Below are 13,326 nucleotides of genomic sequence, written 5' to 3' on the forward strand. Positions count from 1 at the left end.
AGTCATTCAGTTTATTTTCACCTAGGCATGCCAGTAGACTGCACATAAAGTTGTCCTGAAAGAGGCTGGGTGCAGTGGTTCACACCTGTAATCTAAGCACTTTGGGAGGCAGAGGCCAAGGCAGGTGGATCGCTTGATTTCAGGAGTCGAGACCAGCCTAGGCAACATGGGAAAACCCCATCTCTACTAAGAATACAAAAAATTTGCTGGGTGTGTGGTGCACCTGTAGTCCCAGCTATTTGAGAGGCTAAAGTGGGAGGATCACCTGAGCCCTGGAAGTCAGGGCTGCAGTGAGCCAGGTATGGGCCACTTCACTGCAGCCTGGGCGACGGGAGTGAGACCCTGTCTCAAAAAAAAAAAAAAAAAATTGTCCTGAAAACATTACTTCTTGCTTCAGGGTCAGTAGTGGTGGTTTATCCCTCTCTTTTCCTCTCCCCTAAGAGTTGAAGATTACACTAGGGCAGCCTGGCTATAATGAAAGCAGTTGAGTTTCTGCATTGAGAAGAGGCATGTCCGGTAGAAACTGGATGGGTAAACAGACTCGAGAAAAACATAAAGACTTCAAAATTCAGCTAGATAGAATAAGCACTGTGTTGAGAATCCAGTCAGGACCAGGTTGTACAAGAAATAGGTTCTAAGTTTACAGGACAAGAAATGGGTTCTAGGTTTCAGGCAAATGCAACATCTAGGAATTTAGAGTAGCAAAGTAGGATGCAGGTGGTAGGACACAGGTAAAACTAGCCAGGTAAGAAGGGCAAGCAAGGCAGGTAAGTGGAAGTGGAGGCTCAGGAAATGAACAGTGACGATCAAGGACCAGAAATAGAGGATGTGGCCAAAAACAAAAAAAATGTAGGCCACAAAGGCTAGGACCCAAGAGTAAAACCAGTGATTGAGCCTGGAAACAGGAGAGATGAGGTAAGAAGGACTTGGGGCGAAAGGCTGAACATTGAAACTCACCTTGATTATGAATCAAACTCTTCAGAAGCTTCCTAGAGGCTCCTTGCTGATGGCTGGAATAGGTTAACAGGAGGGAAGACCAAGGCCCAAGGAGCCAGGAAGTTCCTGACAGTCATTTGAAATATCTTTGCTTTTCTCTGTTGAATCTCATCTTTAGTTATTAGACCACCTCTCTAGTTAAAATACATAACATTTCTGAAGTTTTTCTAGGGGCAGGGTTATTGTAAAGTAGCATACCTCTCTTGTGTAGTGGTCATTGGTACTTTCATGCTTGTTTTGACAGGAGACCTGTAACAACTCAGAACAGGTTTGCAAGAGAAAAACTGATATTATCTGTTCCTAAAGGGAAATTGTTTTCTCCTCTGGTAGATTTTGCAAATGATGTCATATTCACTAAACCTCTATTTGCCTGGTCTCGAAATGGATGTGTACTAAGAACAGAACATTGGCCGGGCATGGTGGCTCAAGCCTGTAATCCCAGCACTTTGGGAGGCCGAGACAGGCGGATCACAAGGTCAGGAGATCGAGACCATCCTGGCTAATACGGTGAAACCCCGTCTCTACTAAAAAATACAAAAAATTAGCCGGGCGTGGTGGCGGGCACCTGTAGTCCCAGCTACTCGGGAGGCTGAGGTTGGAGAATGGCGTAAACCCGGGAGGCGGAGCTTGCAGTGAGCTGAGATCCGGCCACTGCACTCCAGCCTGGGCGACAGAGCGAGACTCCGTCTCAAAAAAAAAAAAAAAAGAACAGAACATTGCTAGCCCAAAGCTACATTTTCTTTAACTACCTTCTATAAACAGGCCTAACGTCTACATTTTTTTTGTACAAAGTTGTAGTCACAAAGTCAAGCCCCTTCTCCGTAATAAACACATTTAATTATATTAACATTTGTGTTGCTTTGTGGTTTTCAGAGTGTCTCTATCTGTATTTTTATTCTGGCCACACAACTCTGAGAGGTGGGCAGAGTGAATTTATCCCTATTTTGTAGATGATGCAACGGGTACAGAGAGAATAAGTGATTTGTCCAACTTTGTGTTGCCAATAAATAGTAGAGCTGCAAGGAGCACCTAGTTTCCTGAGGCCTAGTTTAATCCTTTCCACTAAATCATGTTGTAGAAAATACACCGTAACTAAAACCACGTTTGTTGTAGTGCCATTCTTTTCTGTGTAGGGGTTTTTGTATTTTGGTTTGTTTTTTGAGACGGAGTTTTGCTCTTGTTGCCCAGGCTGGAGTGCAATGGCGCAATCTCTGCTTACCTCTGCCTCCTGGGTTCAAGCGATTCTCCTGCCTCAGCCTCCCAAGTAGCTGGGACTACAGGTATGCACCACCACACCTGGCTAATTTTGTATTTTTAGTAGAGGTGGGGTTTCTCCATGTTGGTCAGGCTGGTCTCGAACTTGTGACCTCAGGTGATCTGCCCACCTCAACCTCCCCAAGTGCTGGGATTACAGGCGTGAACCACTATGCCCAGCCTTCTGTGTGTTTTTCAATTGCAAATGCACACACTCCCCCCATGATAAATCTCTCTAGCAAGCTGAAGGACTTGTGTATTTTCTGTACCATATTTTATAGTGCTTAGGAATGTCCCTGATGCACACTTTTCATTTTAGAGGAAAAAAAGGGAGGGACCTGACGCTTATCTGTGATGACTATGACTATCATTATGCTAGATACATTATCTCATTTAACCCTCTTAACAGCTCGGAGGTGACACCACTGTCGCACCCTCTTATTCCTCATAAGGAATCTGAGCATCAGACATCTTTTTTTTTTTTTTTTTTTGAGATGGAGTCTTGCTCTGTCTCCCAGGCTGGAGTGCAATGGTGCGATCATGGCTCACTGCAACCTCCGCCTCCCAGGTTCAAGCGATTCTCCTGCCTCAGCCTCCCCAATAGCTGGGATTACAGGCGCCTGCCACCGCGCCCAGCTAATTTTTTTTTTTTTTTTTGTACTTTTTAGTAGAGACGGGGTTTTGCCATGTTGGCCAGCCTGGTCTCGAACGCCTGACCTCAGGTAATCCGCCCGCCTCGGCTTCCCAAAGTGCTGGGATTGCAGGCGTGAGCTACCGCGCCTGACCTGAGCTTCAGACATCTTAAGTGACTTGCCCATGTTCATGCAGTAAGTGACAGAATCAGGATTCAAATCCAGGTTCGTCTGACTCTACTAACTATCCCAAACAGTGAACCTGAAGTAGAGCTTAAAGACCACAGGTGGCTGGGCGCGGTGGCTCACGCCTGTAATCCCAGCACTTTGGGAGGCCGAGGCGGGCGGATCACAAGGTCAGGAGATCGAGACCACGGTGAAACCCCGTCTCTACTAAAAATACAAAAAATTAGCCGGGCGCGGTTGTGGGCGCCTGTAGTCCCAGCTACTCGGGAGGCTGAGGCAGGAGAATGGCGTGAACCCGGGAGGCGGAGCTTGCAGTGAGCCGAGATCGCGCCACTGCACTCCAGCCTGGGCGACAGAGCGAGACTCCGTCTCAAAAAAAAAAAAAAAAAAAAAAGACCACAGGTAGAAGAGTCAGGTGAACCTGGAGGTATTAATTACTAACTATCCCAAACAGTAAACCTCAAGTAGAGTTTAAAGACCACAGAGAGAAGTCATTACCTTGTTTGATATATTATTAATACATTTCGCTGTTAGGTCCCAAGAACACAGTAATAAGGTATAGTAACTTGAAACATTAAATTACCCAGGTTATGAGATAGGATATAGAAGGGAAAATAGAATTTTTTCTTCAGTAACAAGTTCCTTCCAAACAGTGGTGAGAAACTATTTTAATCCCTTTTATTGCTTATAGTCTGTAACTAATAAATGCTGTGCTTAGTTTGGTACTTCTGTATCAGACGGTAAATAAGCTGTAATCATCATAGGGCCTCTACTTCCATTATAAATTGAAAAACTATTGAAGTTGGATCCAGGATCAATGTTCAGACTTTGATTACCACCAAACGAACAGAAGATACCAGAAGAGAGAGACCCTAGGATCAGGTCAAGCCCTGATCCCTCCACTAGCCAAGGATTTCAAGGCCACATCAATTTATAGGGATTAAAAGGTGGTGCCATTGGCTCCTCAAAAAGCTTTGTAATTTCACCAGGCAATGGCTGTCTCCAGTGACTGCAAATTAGAGTTTTATTGAAATCTTTGCATAAGAGAATGGGCTATACCTTTTCTCGCTCGGGCAAGACCTTTGATAGGTCATGTGCCCTTCTCAGGAAGCCAGCTCATTCCTTTGATACTTAAAGGCAGGGCCAGTGAGCTAACAGTTACTGAATTAACTGCAGGTCAGGCCAGTAGGCTCACCGGACTGGAGAAAGCAGGGCAAGGCCAGGGAACCACATGGTTCTGACACTGCTGCATGGTTGCAATTTTCAGGAAGTTGGCTCTTTGCACCATTTTCCTCAAATTTTTTCCAAGATGAATGGGTTTTTTTAAAGAGACTAACCTTCACCTTGCAAGAGAATTATCTTCTGTGCAATTTCTTGGAAGCCAGCATGATTCTTTTCATTGCTCTTTAATGATCATTTGGATATTTTTACATCCACAGCAACTTTTACCACACCTGCTAAACCTGTTATCGGTGTTTAATTTATTCTTTATCCTGATGAACCAAACCAAGACCAGAGAACCATCAGTAGTAGAGATTACCTGTCATAAAACATGGAGAAAACCAGGTGCAGGAGAAATGTGATTAAGGAGCATAAGCCCTCTTTTTTTTTTTTTTTTTTGAGATGGAGTCTTGCTCTGTCGCCCAGGCTGGAATGCAGTGGCGCGATCTCGGCTCACTGCAAGCTCTGCCTCCCGGATTCACACCATTCTCCTGCCTCAGCCTCCTGAGTAGCTGGGACAACAGGCACCCACCACCATGCCCGGCTAATTTTTTCTATTTTTTAGTAGAGATGGGTTTTTACTGTGTTAGCCAGAATGGTCTCAATCTCGTGACCTCGTGATCCACCTGCCTCGGCTTCCCGAAATGCTGGGATTACAGTTGTGAGCCACTGTGCCCAGCCTGCATAAGCCCTCTTTTCTGGTTCTGCTTAAGTTATTCACATACTGAACGTAAATAGGAAATGTTTCCTGGCCAATAATAGTAATAGGGTAATAGAACAGGCATGTTGACTGTGGACAAGTCACAGTCATAATAGGAGAAAGTCATGCTTTTGGCCGATATGTTTAGCAGATGATAGAAGATGTAAAAGAGGCCAGGTGTAGTGGTTCATGCCTATAATCCCAGCACTTTGGGAGGCTGGGGCAGGCAGATCACATAAGGTCGGGAGTTCAAGACCAGCCTGGCCAACATGGCGAAACCCCATGTCTACTAAAAATAACAAAAATTAGCCTGGCGTGATGGCGTGTGCCTGTAATCTCAGTGCTCAGGAGGCTGAGGCAGGAGAATCACTTGAACTCAGGAGGTGGAGGTTGCGGTGAGCCGAGATCATGCCACTGCACTCCAGCCTGGGTGACAGAGCAAGACTCTGTCTCAAAAACAAACAAAAAGATGTTGTAAGACTCACTTCATGAAGCACATGCCCATCAATCACCTGGCCAGGGTACTCAGCAGACCAAAACCAAGTAGAGGTCCTGATTTGCAGGGGTCCCTTGGCCTTTTGAAAAACGTTTTTTCAACCTGTAATTGATTTGACTTTCAACACGTAGCTGCAGTTCAATGCAGAAATTTTTTTTTTTTTTTTTTTTTTTTTTTTTTTTTTTGAGGCGGAGTCTTCACTCTGTCGCCCAGGCTGGAGTGCAGTGGCACCATCTCGGCTCACTGCAAGCTCCGCCTCCCGGGTTCGCGCCATTCTCCTGCCTCAGCCTCCGGAGTAGCTGGGACTACAGGCGCCCGCCACCTCGCCCGGCTAATTTTTTGTATTTTAGTAGAGACGGGGTTTCACCGTGTTAGCCAGGATGGTCTCGATCTACTGACCTCGAGATCCGCCCGCCTCGGCCTCCCAAAGTGCAGGGATTACAGGCGTGAGCCACCGCGCCCGGCCAGAAATGTTTAATTCACCTGTTTAGAATATGCTTTTCCTGAGGCTTAGCCCTGGATCCTTCCGCACTGGATGTTGGGGAATGGGGTACGTTTCGGTAAACAATGACAGTGACTTCTGTTTGGAACCATAGTTTCTTTGTTGGAAAGAGCTCAACTCATATAAGGAGTTTGGAACCCCCTACCGGACTTACAACCTCCAACTTCTCTCTAATGAGGCTCTTGGGAGCTGTACAAAAAGGTGAGGCTGGAGTTTGACTGTTGCGTTCTGTTGCTGGTTCCGGGCATTTGGAAAAGTTTCTCTTAGGCTGTTATAGCAAGGCTAAAGAGGAGGAAAAAAAATGTTAAAATGTCTGTTGTCGGCCAGGCGCGGTGGCTCAAGCCTGTAATCCCAGCACTTTGGGAGGCCGAGGCGGGCGGATCACAAGGTCAGGAGATCGAGACCACAGTGAAACCCCGTCTCTACTAAAAATACAAAAAATTAGCCGGGCGCGGTGGCGGGCGCCTGTAGTCCCAGCTACTCAGGAGGCTGAGGCAGGAGAATGGCGGGAACCCGGGAGGCGGAGCTTGCAGTGAGCCGAGATCGCGCCACTGCACTCCAGCCTGGGCAACAGCGTGAGACTCCGTCTCAAAAAAAAAAAAAAAAAAAAAATGTCTGTTGTCTTCCTAGTTTTCCACTTGTCTGTTTTCATTTTGGAGTTTGACATAATTGAAAGCACCAAAGCTAATAACTACCATTTATTCAACAGCTTGTATTTTTTAATACCTACCCCCAACTTTCCCTGGCCCATATTGATTTTGCCTCCTCCCAAAGCCAGAAAGACTCTAAACCTCAAGTTAACCAGTTGTATTAGCCTCCTCCCACTAAAGATTTTAACCACACACCCAAAACAAGAGTAACAAAATTTGAATCTAGTCAAGTTAAGGGTATTTGATGTTAGTTAGCCTTTATGTGTTTAAAATATGTGCGTGTAAATCTCTGAATTACAGTTCCATCACTCATGCTAACTGGGAAAACTTGAATGACCCGCGGATACTGGCCCTAGTTTCAGTCACTGTAACAAGCCGTATTTCCTTTTGAACAGGCTGGATCAGGTGCAACACCACCATAAGGAAGAGTGGAGTCGGTGGCATCACGATGCTCTTCACAGGGTACTTCGTCCTGTGTTGTAGCTGGAGTTTCAGACGTCTGAGTAAGCCTTTCTATATTTCTAGCCTAAATAACAGGTCCCATTCCGTTATGTGGACCTCGAAGGGATTCTCTGAATTGCTTTTTTTTTTTTTTTTATTTTAACAGCTTTACAGTATCTGACATGCCCTGCTGAATGAGCTATTGCCTGAGGTTTCTGGGGTTTTTTATTTTTTTATTTTTGAGATGCAGTTTCGCTCTTGTTGCCCAGGCTGGGGTACAATGGCATGATCTCGGCTCACCGCAACCTCCGCCTCCTGGGTTCAAGTGATTCTCCTGCCTCAGCCTCTCGAGTAGCTGGAATTGCAGGCATGGGCCACCATACCCGGCTAATTTTGTATTTTTAGTAGAGATGGGGTTTCTCCATGTTGGTCAGGCTGGTCTCAAACTCCTGACCTCAGGTGATCTGCCCACCTCGGCCTCCCAAAGTGCTGAGATTACAGGCGTGAGCCACTGCGCCTGACGGGCTCCGGGGTTTTATTAGAGGCTTGGTTGTAATGGCCTGTATAAGATTTGACTAGAATTCACATAATTGTCCTTGCCCTCCATTTCTTTTTTTTTTTTTTTTTTTTTTTGAGATGGAGTCTTGCTCTGTCACCCAGGCTAGAGTGCAGTGGCACAGTCTTGGCTCACTGCAACCTCCGCCTCCCGAATAGCTGGAACTACAGGTGTATGTCACCAGCCTGGCTAACTTTTCGTATTTTTAGTAGAGACAGGGTTTTCACCATATTGGCCAGGCTGGTCTTGAACTCCTAACCCCTGGTGATCCACTTTTCTTGGCCTCCCAAAGTGCTGGGGTTACAGACATGAGCCACTGCACTCAGCCTTTCTAGCTTTTTTTTCCTTCCCTGCCAAAAGGTCAGATACCTAAGAACTGTTTCCTTGCTCCAGTGGAAGGTGCTTTTCCTCGGTGCCTAAGAGCACGTTTTTGGCATTGAAACCAAACACTTTTATACCACAAAAGAAAGGAGGAGGAATAGAATACAGCTGTCACTTACCAATGTGTCTAAGTCTTATTGCTATCTCAGTTAATCTACTTTGAACACTTAAAAACCAAAGTGCCATTCTCCAAGTTTCAGCTTGCACTAAGTCTTACCCACAAGGAAAATACTTTACTTTCATTTCTCTTAATTCAAGATATCTTTCTTCATTTTCAAAGTATTGTATTATAAAAATATATCCTTATAGTTAAAAAGACATGATGGGTATCAAAAATACAGTATGTTTGTATAATTAAATTTTTGTGCTGGTTTTGTACAATCAAAAACCAGTATTTTTGGGCCAGGTGCAGTGCCTCATGCCTGTAATCCCAGCACTTTGGGAGGCCGAGGCCAGCAGATCATCTGGGGTCATGAGTTCAAGACCAGCTTGCCCAACGTGGTGAAACCCTGTCTCTACTAAAAATACAAAAATGAGCTGGGCCTGATGGCGGGCGCCTGTAGTCCCAGCTACTTGGGAGGCTGAGGCAGGAGAATTGCTAGAACCCAGGAGGCAGAGGTTGCAGTGAGCCGAGATTACGCCATTGCACTCCAGCCTGGGCGACCAGCGAAACTGCATCTCAAAAAACAAAACAAAACAAAACCACCAGTATTTTTGTACAATAAAAAAAAAGCCCACTTTCAGATGAAAACCTCAGGTATAAAAGTACAAGATAACGATGAACTCTGAAGGCCAACATAATTCACACACTAGACTTCTTTTTTAAAAAAATCACAATTGGATGCTAATTGGGATGTGTTTGATGAAATCAGTGCCTAGCGAGTAGCGGGTAGGTCCGGCAGCAGGAACAGGGCAGCAGCACACTCCTGCATGCTGGCTGGAATGGCCTCGCCACCATCTCTTGTGTCAGACACCTGGCCATGCGTGAGGGAAAGGAGTGCCTTTCTGATCGTCCTGCATAAATGGAGAGGCCCAAAACCAAGAGTCATTTCTCCCACAGAGAAAAGGGCTTTTTCTTAAAGTTTTACCAGTCTGAAAGGGATTGTTTGATAACTAACATTAGTGAACAGAGACTGAAGAAAGTGAAACAAACTCATTGTGCTTAATACTCTATTTCTAAACTTATAAAACAAAAATATAACAGAATGATCTATAGAGGCAAGAGATAGCAACAGTCATTGGAAGTGGCCTCTTGGATCCTTACATTTGTCTCTGTTTATCCAAAGAGCTGCAGCGCTGGCGTAAGTGGTGTTGACCTGGACATCACTTATTCTGGAACAGCAAAGAGCGTACGGTGGAGACGACTGCAATACATACTTAACAATTTAAAAATGTGTAATATGTGGGACAGGGAGAGGGAGTCAAAAAAAAAATAAAGAATAAAATTATTGGAATCTAAAATAATGATACAGGAAGTAAATTTATTATTAACGTAGACAGATCTGGTTCTGTCTGGATGTTCTTGGCTTGCTGTCAAGAACAACTGAGAATTAGAGAAAAACTAGTTTTGTTTAATCATAAAGTTATAATTCAAGGAGATGTGAAGATGACAAAGTTCATCATTAAAAATAAAAAGTTATTTCTCAGTAAAAACCTAGTATCTCATTACCATTCATCTATATGAGATACCAGACTACTACCTATATGTTGATACAGGAGAGTATCTGAATTGGCAGAAAATAAGCCCACATCAGGCCCTTCCCCTTAGGGTCTCTGGGGCCCTTGACCAGATCTTGATAGGTGCGAGAAACACAGGAGCTAAGGATGGGCATTCGAGTTGCAGGTAAGCCTCCGCAAAAAAACCTTACAAATATTTTTAAGATGATTTTTAAAATAGCACACTAACTATAATGTTAAATCACATTTTATACATCTTAATTGAGTATAATAGTGACCAGGTGGCTAACTTATCATCTCTTCCTGGAAACTTTTCAGAATCCCACCCCTATCCCTTTCTCAAGAGTTTCTGTGTATTACTGCGAAATTCCTCTCAATTTGTTAGGATTGTTTTTGGCTGGTGGATTTTCTGTGTTTCTTCATCTCATCAAACTATTCAGTGTCTGATTTTTTTACTTCCGCTTTGGCCCATAGAGAGTAACTTGGATACTTACAGGTAGAAAAAGCTTTGAGGAAATTTAGGCAGCATCAATGGATAAGTGTTTCCCCAACCTCCTTTCTAACATAGAGGGTTAGTTGTATATCACACGCATACACCCCTCTGCCTCAGCTTTGCTTGTGGTATCCTCATCCCAAAATACATGAGGTCAGTTCCTCTTATGTCCCAGCTCTTTTAAAACTACAGGAATGCCGGGTGCAGTGGCTCACGCTTGTAATCCCAGCACTTTGGGAGGCCAAGGCGGGTGGATCATGAGGTCAAGAGTTCAGGATCAGCCTGTGCAACGTGGTGAAACCCATCTCTACAGAAAAACGTAAAAAGTCGCCAAGCTCAGTGGCACATGCCTGTAGTCCCAGCTGCTCAGGAGGCTGAGGCGAGAGAATCCCTTGAGCCCCGGAGGCAGAGGCTGCAGTCAGCTGAGATTATGCCATTGCATTCCAGCCTGGGTGATGGAAGTGTCTCAAAAATCCCAAAAAACCTACAGGAAAGTCACAGCTAGCATATGTTGACTTGTACGTTGTTTCTCTCTCTTCTCAAAGCTGGAATGCTGGGGCTACTTTTAACCTACCTTTTCTATTCCCAGTCCCCTGCTCTTTTCCATCCCTAATGGGAGTAATTTAATTATGCAACAAATTCTCATAGTTAAGGTATTCGGCAATATATCCCTGTATCCTAGAATTCTCTGTAAGGAAAAAAGTTGTGGTTGAGGGAAAGAGTTCCACATTCAGTTATTTTAGTTTAATATTACTAAGAACTTCATTGGAGCCCAGAACAATCTTCCCTGCCGAAAGCTTTGTGCCCATTCTCTGTGAGTGCTCTTTAGGAGAGATGCTTAATGATTCTCTCCACACCTCCCCCTGCGTGCTTACTCAAGACCAGGAACTCTTGAGGTGAGAAGGTAGATGAGAATGACATTCAATAATATCCTCTTTCCCAGTCCCCCAGTTCCCTCGAGCAGGGGCAGCAGACCACCGTGACCCAGAGACCAAAGCCGCCCACTGCCTTGTTTTTGTATGTAGTCAAAACAAGCCCTGCTCATTTGGTTAGGTGCTGTCCATGGCTGTTTCACGTGACAACAGCAAAGTCGAGTAGTTGCAACAGAAACCATATGCCCTGAAAAGCTGAAAATATTTACTATCTGGCCTTTACAGAAAAATTGTGCCGACCCCTGCCCTGGAAGAGAACAGTACCTCCGTGTGTTGGTGTGGCGAAGACGACTGGAGATTGCCGCTCTAAAACATGTTTGGATTAGGAAGCACATTTAAGTAGGAGAAGCCTGTTGTGACTTGTCTCTAGTGCCTTCATGCCCTGTGTTGCCCACTGAATTGCCCCGTAACACCTAAGTGTAGTGGTAGCATAAAGGGATAGCTTGTCACCCCTCAAGGTTATCAGGAACATTTGTATCACTGCTATAAATGAAGTAGTATCACTTGTCATAATCAGAATGCTAAAACATAATGAAAAAGTTTAACTTAGTCACAGTAAATATTTTATATCCCTGAAAATAAGTTCCTTAAAGAGAATAGAACTATTTAATGATCCATCAGTCCTAAAAGGAGATCTGCCTTGTATTGCCAAGTTTAAGGCAAAGGTGAGATCCTGTATTAATAAGAAGACAGCTTTTTTGGTTGACATTGTTAAGTACTAAGAATTGTAACTCACATATAGTAGGAAACAAAAAAAAACTCCCCGCTGACTTCTTTGAATTAGGTACTGAGAATCCACAAATAAAGTAGTGTGGGTAACTTTCAAGAAGCCATTGGAAAGTCTCCACATTCTGGAATTACTTGTAAATGTCTACAGAGTAATGGAAGGAAAGGCTTCCTTATCTGCTCATTGCTGCCATCTGGGTTGGGAAAATAAGTGAAGATATTTCATCAAGTCCTTCAAGAATCTCTTATTAATGTTCAGAATAGTTTAAGAGCATTGTTGAGTTAAACCGATAGCTGATTGATTATTTTCTGAGATTTAGATCTAAACAAACTCAGCATGATCAGGAAGCACCCCTCACAGCTCCAGGGTGCAATACTGATGTCAACTTGTCTTGTGAGGATACATTTTTCGCTCATATATGTAAAATTGCTATAAGTTCATTTGCACAGCCAGTTCCAATCATGTATGTGGTCACCAGATTAAAAGCTTCATCCAGAAAGACAAGACTCTTCAGAACAAATAGCGGACAAGTCCACGCTTCAGGTGTGAGATGGAGTAACTACTCATCTCTTCACAGAGCCAAGGAAAAACGCTCTAACATGATTTACCATTTTAAACAGCCTTATAAATTTTGTCTCTTAAAATCATGCTCCAGGCTGGGCGTGGTGGCTCATGCCTGTAAATTCCAGCACTTTGGGAGGCCGAGGCGGGCAGATCACTTGAGGTCAGGAGTTCAAGACCAGCCTGGCCAACATGATGAAACCCTGTCTCTACTAAAAATACAAAAATTGGCCAGCTATGGTGGCAGGTGCCTGTAATCCAAGCTACTCGGGAGGCTGAGGCAGGAGAATGGCCTAAACCCAGGAGGCAGAAGTTTCTGAGCCAAGAGCATGCCACTGCACTCCAACCTGGGCAACAGAGCCAGACTCTGTCTCAAAAAAAAGTAAATAAAATCATGCTCCAGAAGGAGAGGGGGTGAAAGTCGTGTTCTGCCCAGTCTGTGGCATTGGTGAGAGCCCCACTAGGTAAGAAGCAATGCTTAGATCTTGCTTCCAGGCAGCAGCTTGAATTCCCAAATCTTCCTGCAAGGTGCATACAAATGGGAGCATGAGAATCCATACACATAATCCGTATTCACCTTCCCATCCATCCTGCAGAAGAGGCATGGTGACACCCAGGCTACTCTCCATGCTTGAGAGGACGTATTAGAAGATACTGTTACTAAAAGTTGAAAATACTCAGGGGCATGCTTGAACACCCCGGTTGTAACTCACACGTGGTCTGTATAAGTGGACTAACCTCAGGGCAGCCTCGTTTAATCCTGAATAATAATATCTGAAAGACTGAGTTTACTTGGGAACGTGTAGTTTTTCTAATGCACATTAAAATTTATTTTAGCTGTTAAAAATAAAATCATTTTATTATCAGCAGACTCTTTTATGCTTTATGGGGCATCTACATACTACTACCGCCACTCTTCAT

At 44.2% G+C, this 13,326-nt stretch overlaps 2 protein-coding genes across 11 annotated transcripts in view; one reads left to right on the plus strand and one right to left on the minus strand.

The window, feature by feature from the left end:
- Positions 1-13,271, plus strand: part of MTNAP1 (mitochondrial nucleoid associated protein 1) — a 17,952-nt gene extending 4,681 nt beyond the window's left edge. For 6 of the 8 annotated variants that reach the window (XM_011719666.3, XM_011719665.3, XM_011719664.3 and 3 more), the window contains exons 4-5: positions 7,033-7,140; positions 11,343-13,271. In XM_011719666.3, coding sequence (XP_011717968.2) covers positions 7,033-7,140; positions 11,343-11,443 — 209 coding nt within the window. In that variant the 3' untranslated portion in view covers positions 11,444-13,271. Of the gene's footprint in view, positions 1-6,081; positions 6,189-7,032; positions 7,141-9,301; positions 9,480-11,342 lie in introns of those variants that run through there. The other 2 variants (XR_979800.2, XM_011719669.3) reach the window with 2 other exon arrangements.
- The window catches only part of LOC105469097 (cleavage and polyadenylation specific factor 4 like), a 36,508-nt gene continuing 30,320 nt past the window's right edge, over positions 7,139-13,326 (minus strand). For all 3 annotated transcript variants that reach the window (XM_071083532.1, XM_071083530.1, XM_071083531.1), the window contains one exon: positions 7,139-9,347. In XM_071083532.1, coding sequence (XP_070939633.1) covers positions 9,251-9,347 — 97 coding nt within the window. In that variant the 3' untranslated portion in view covers positions 7,139-9,250. The remainder of the gene's footprint in view (positions 9,348-13,326) is intronic.

This window comes from Macaca nemestrina, chromosome 17, assembly GCF_043159975.1.
Source record: "Macaca nemestrina isolate mMacNem1 chromosome 17, mMacNem.hap1, whole genome shotgun sequence".
Classification (NCBI taxonomy): domain Eukaryota; kingdom Metazoa; phylum Chordata; class Mammalia; order Primates; family Cercopithecidae; genus Macaca; species Macaca nemestrina.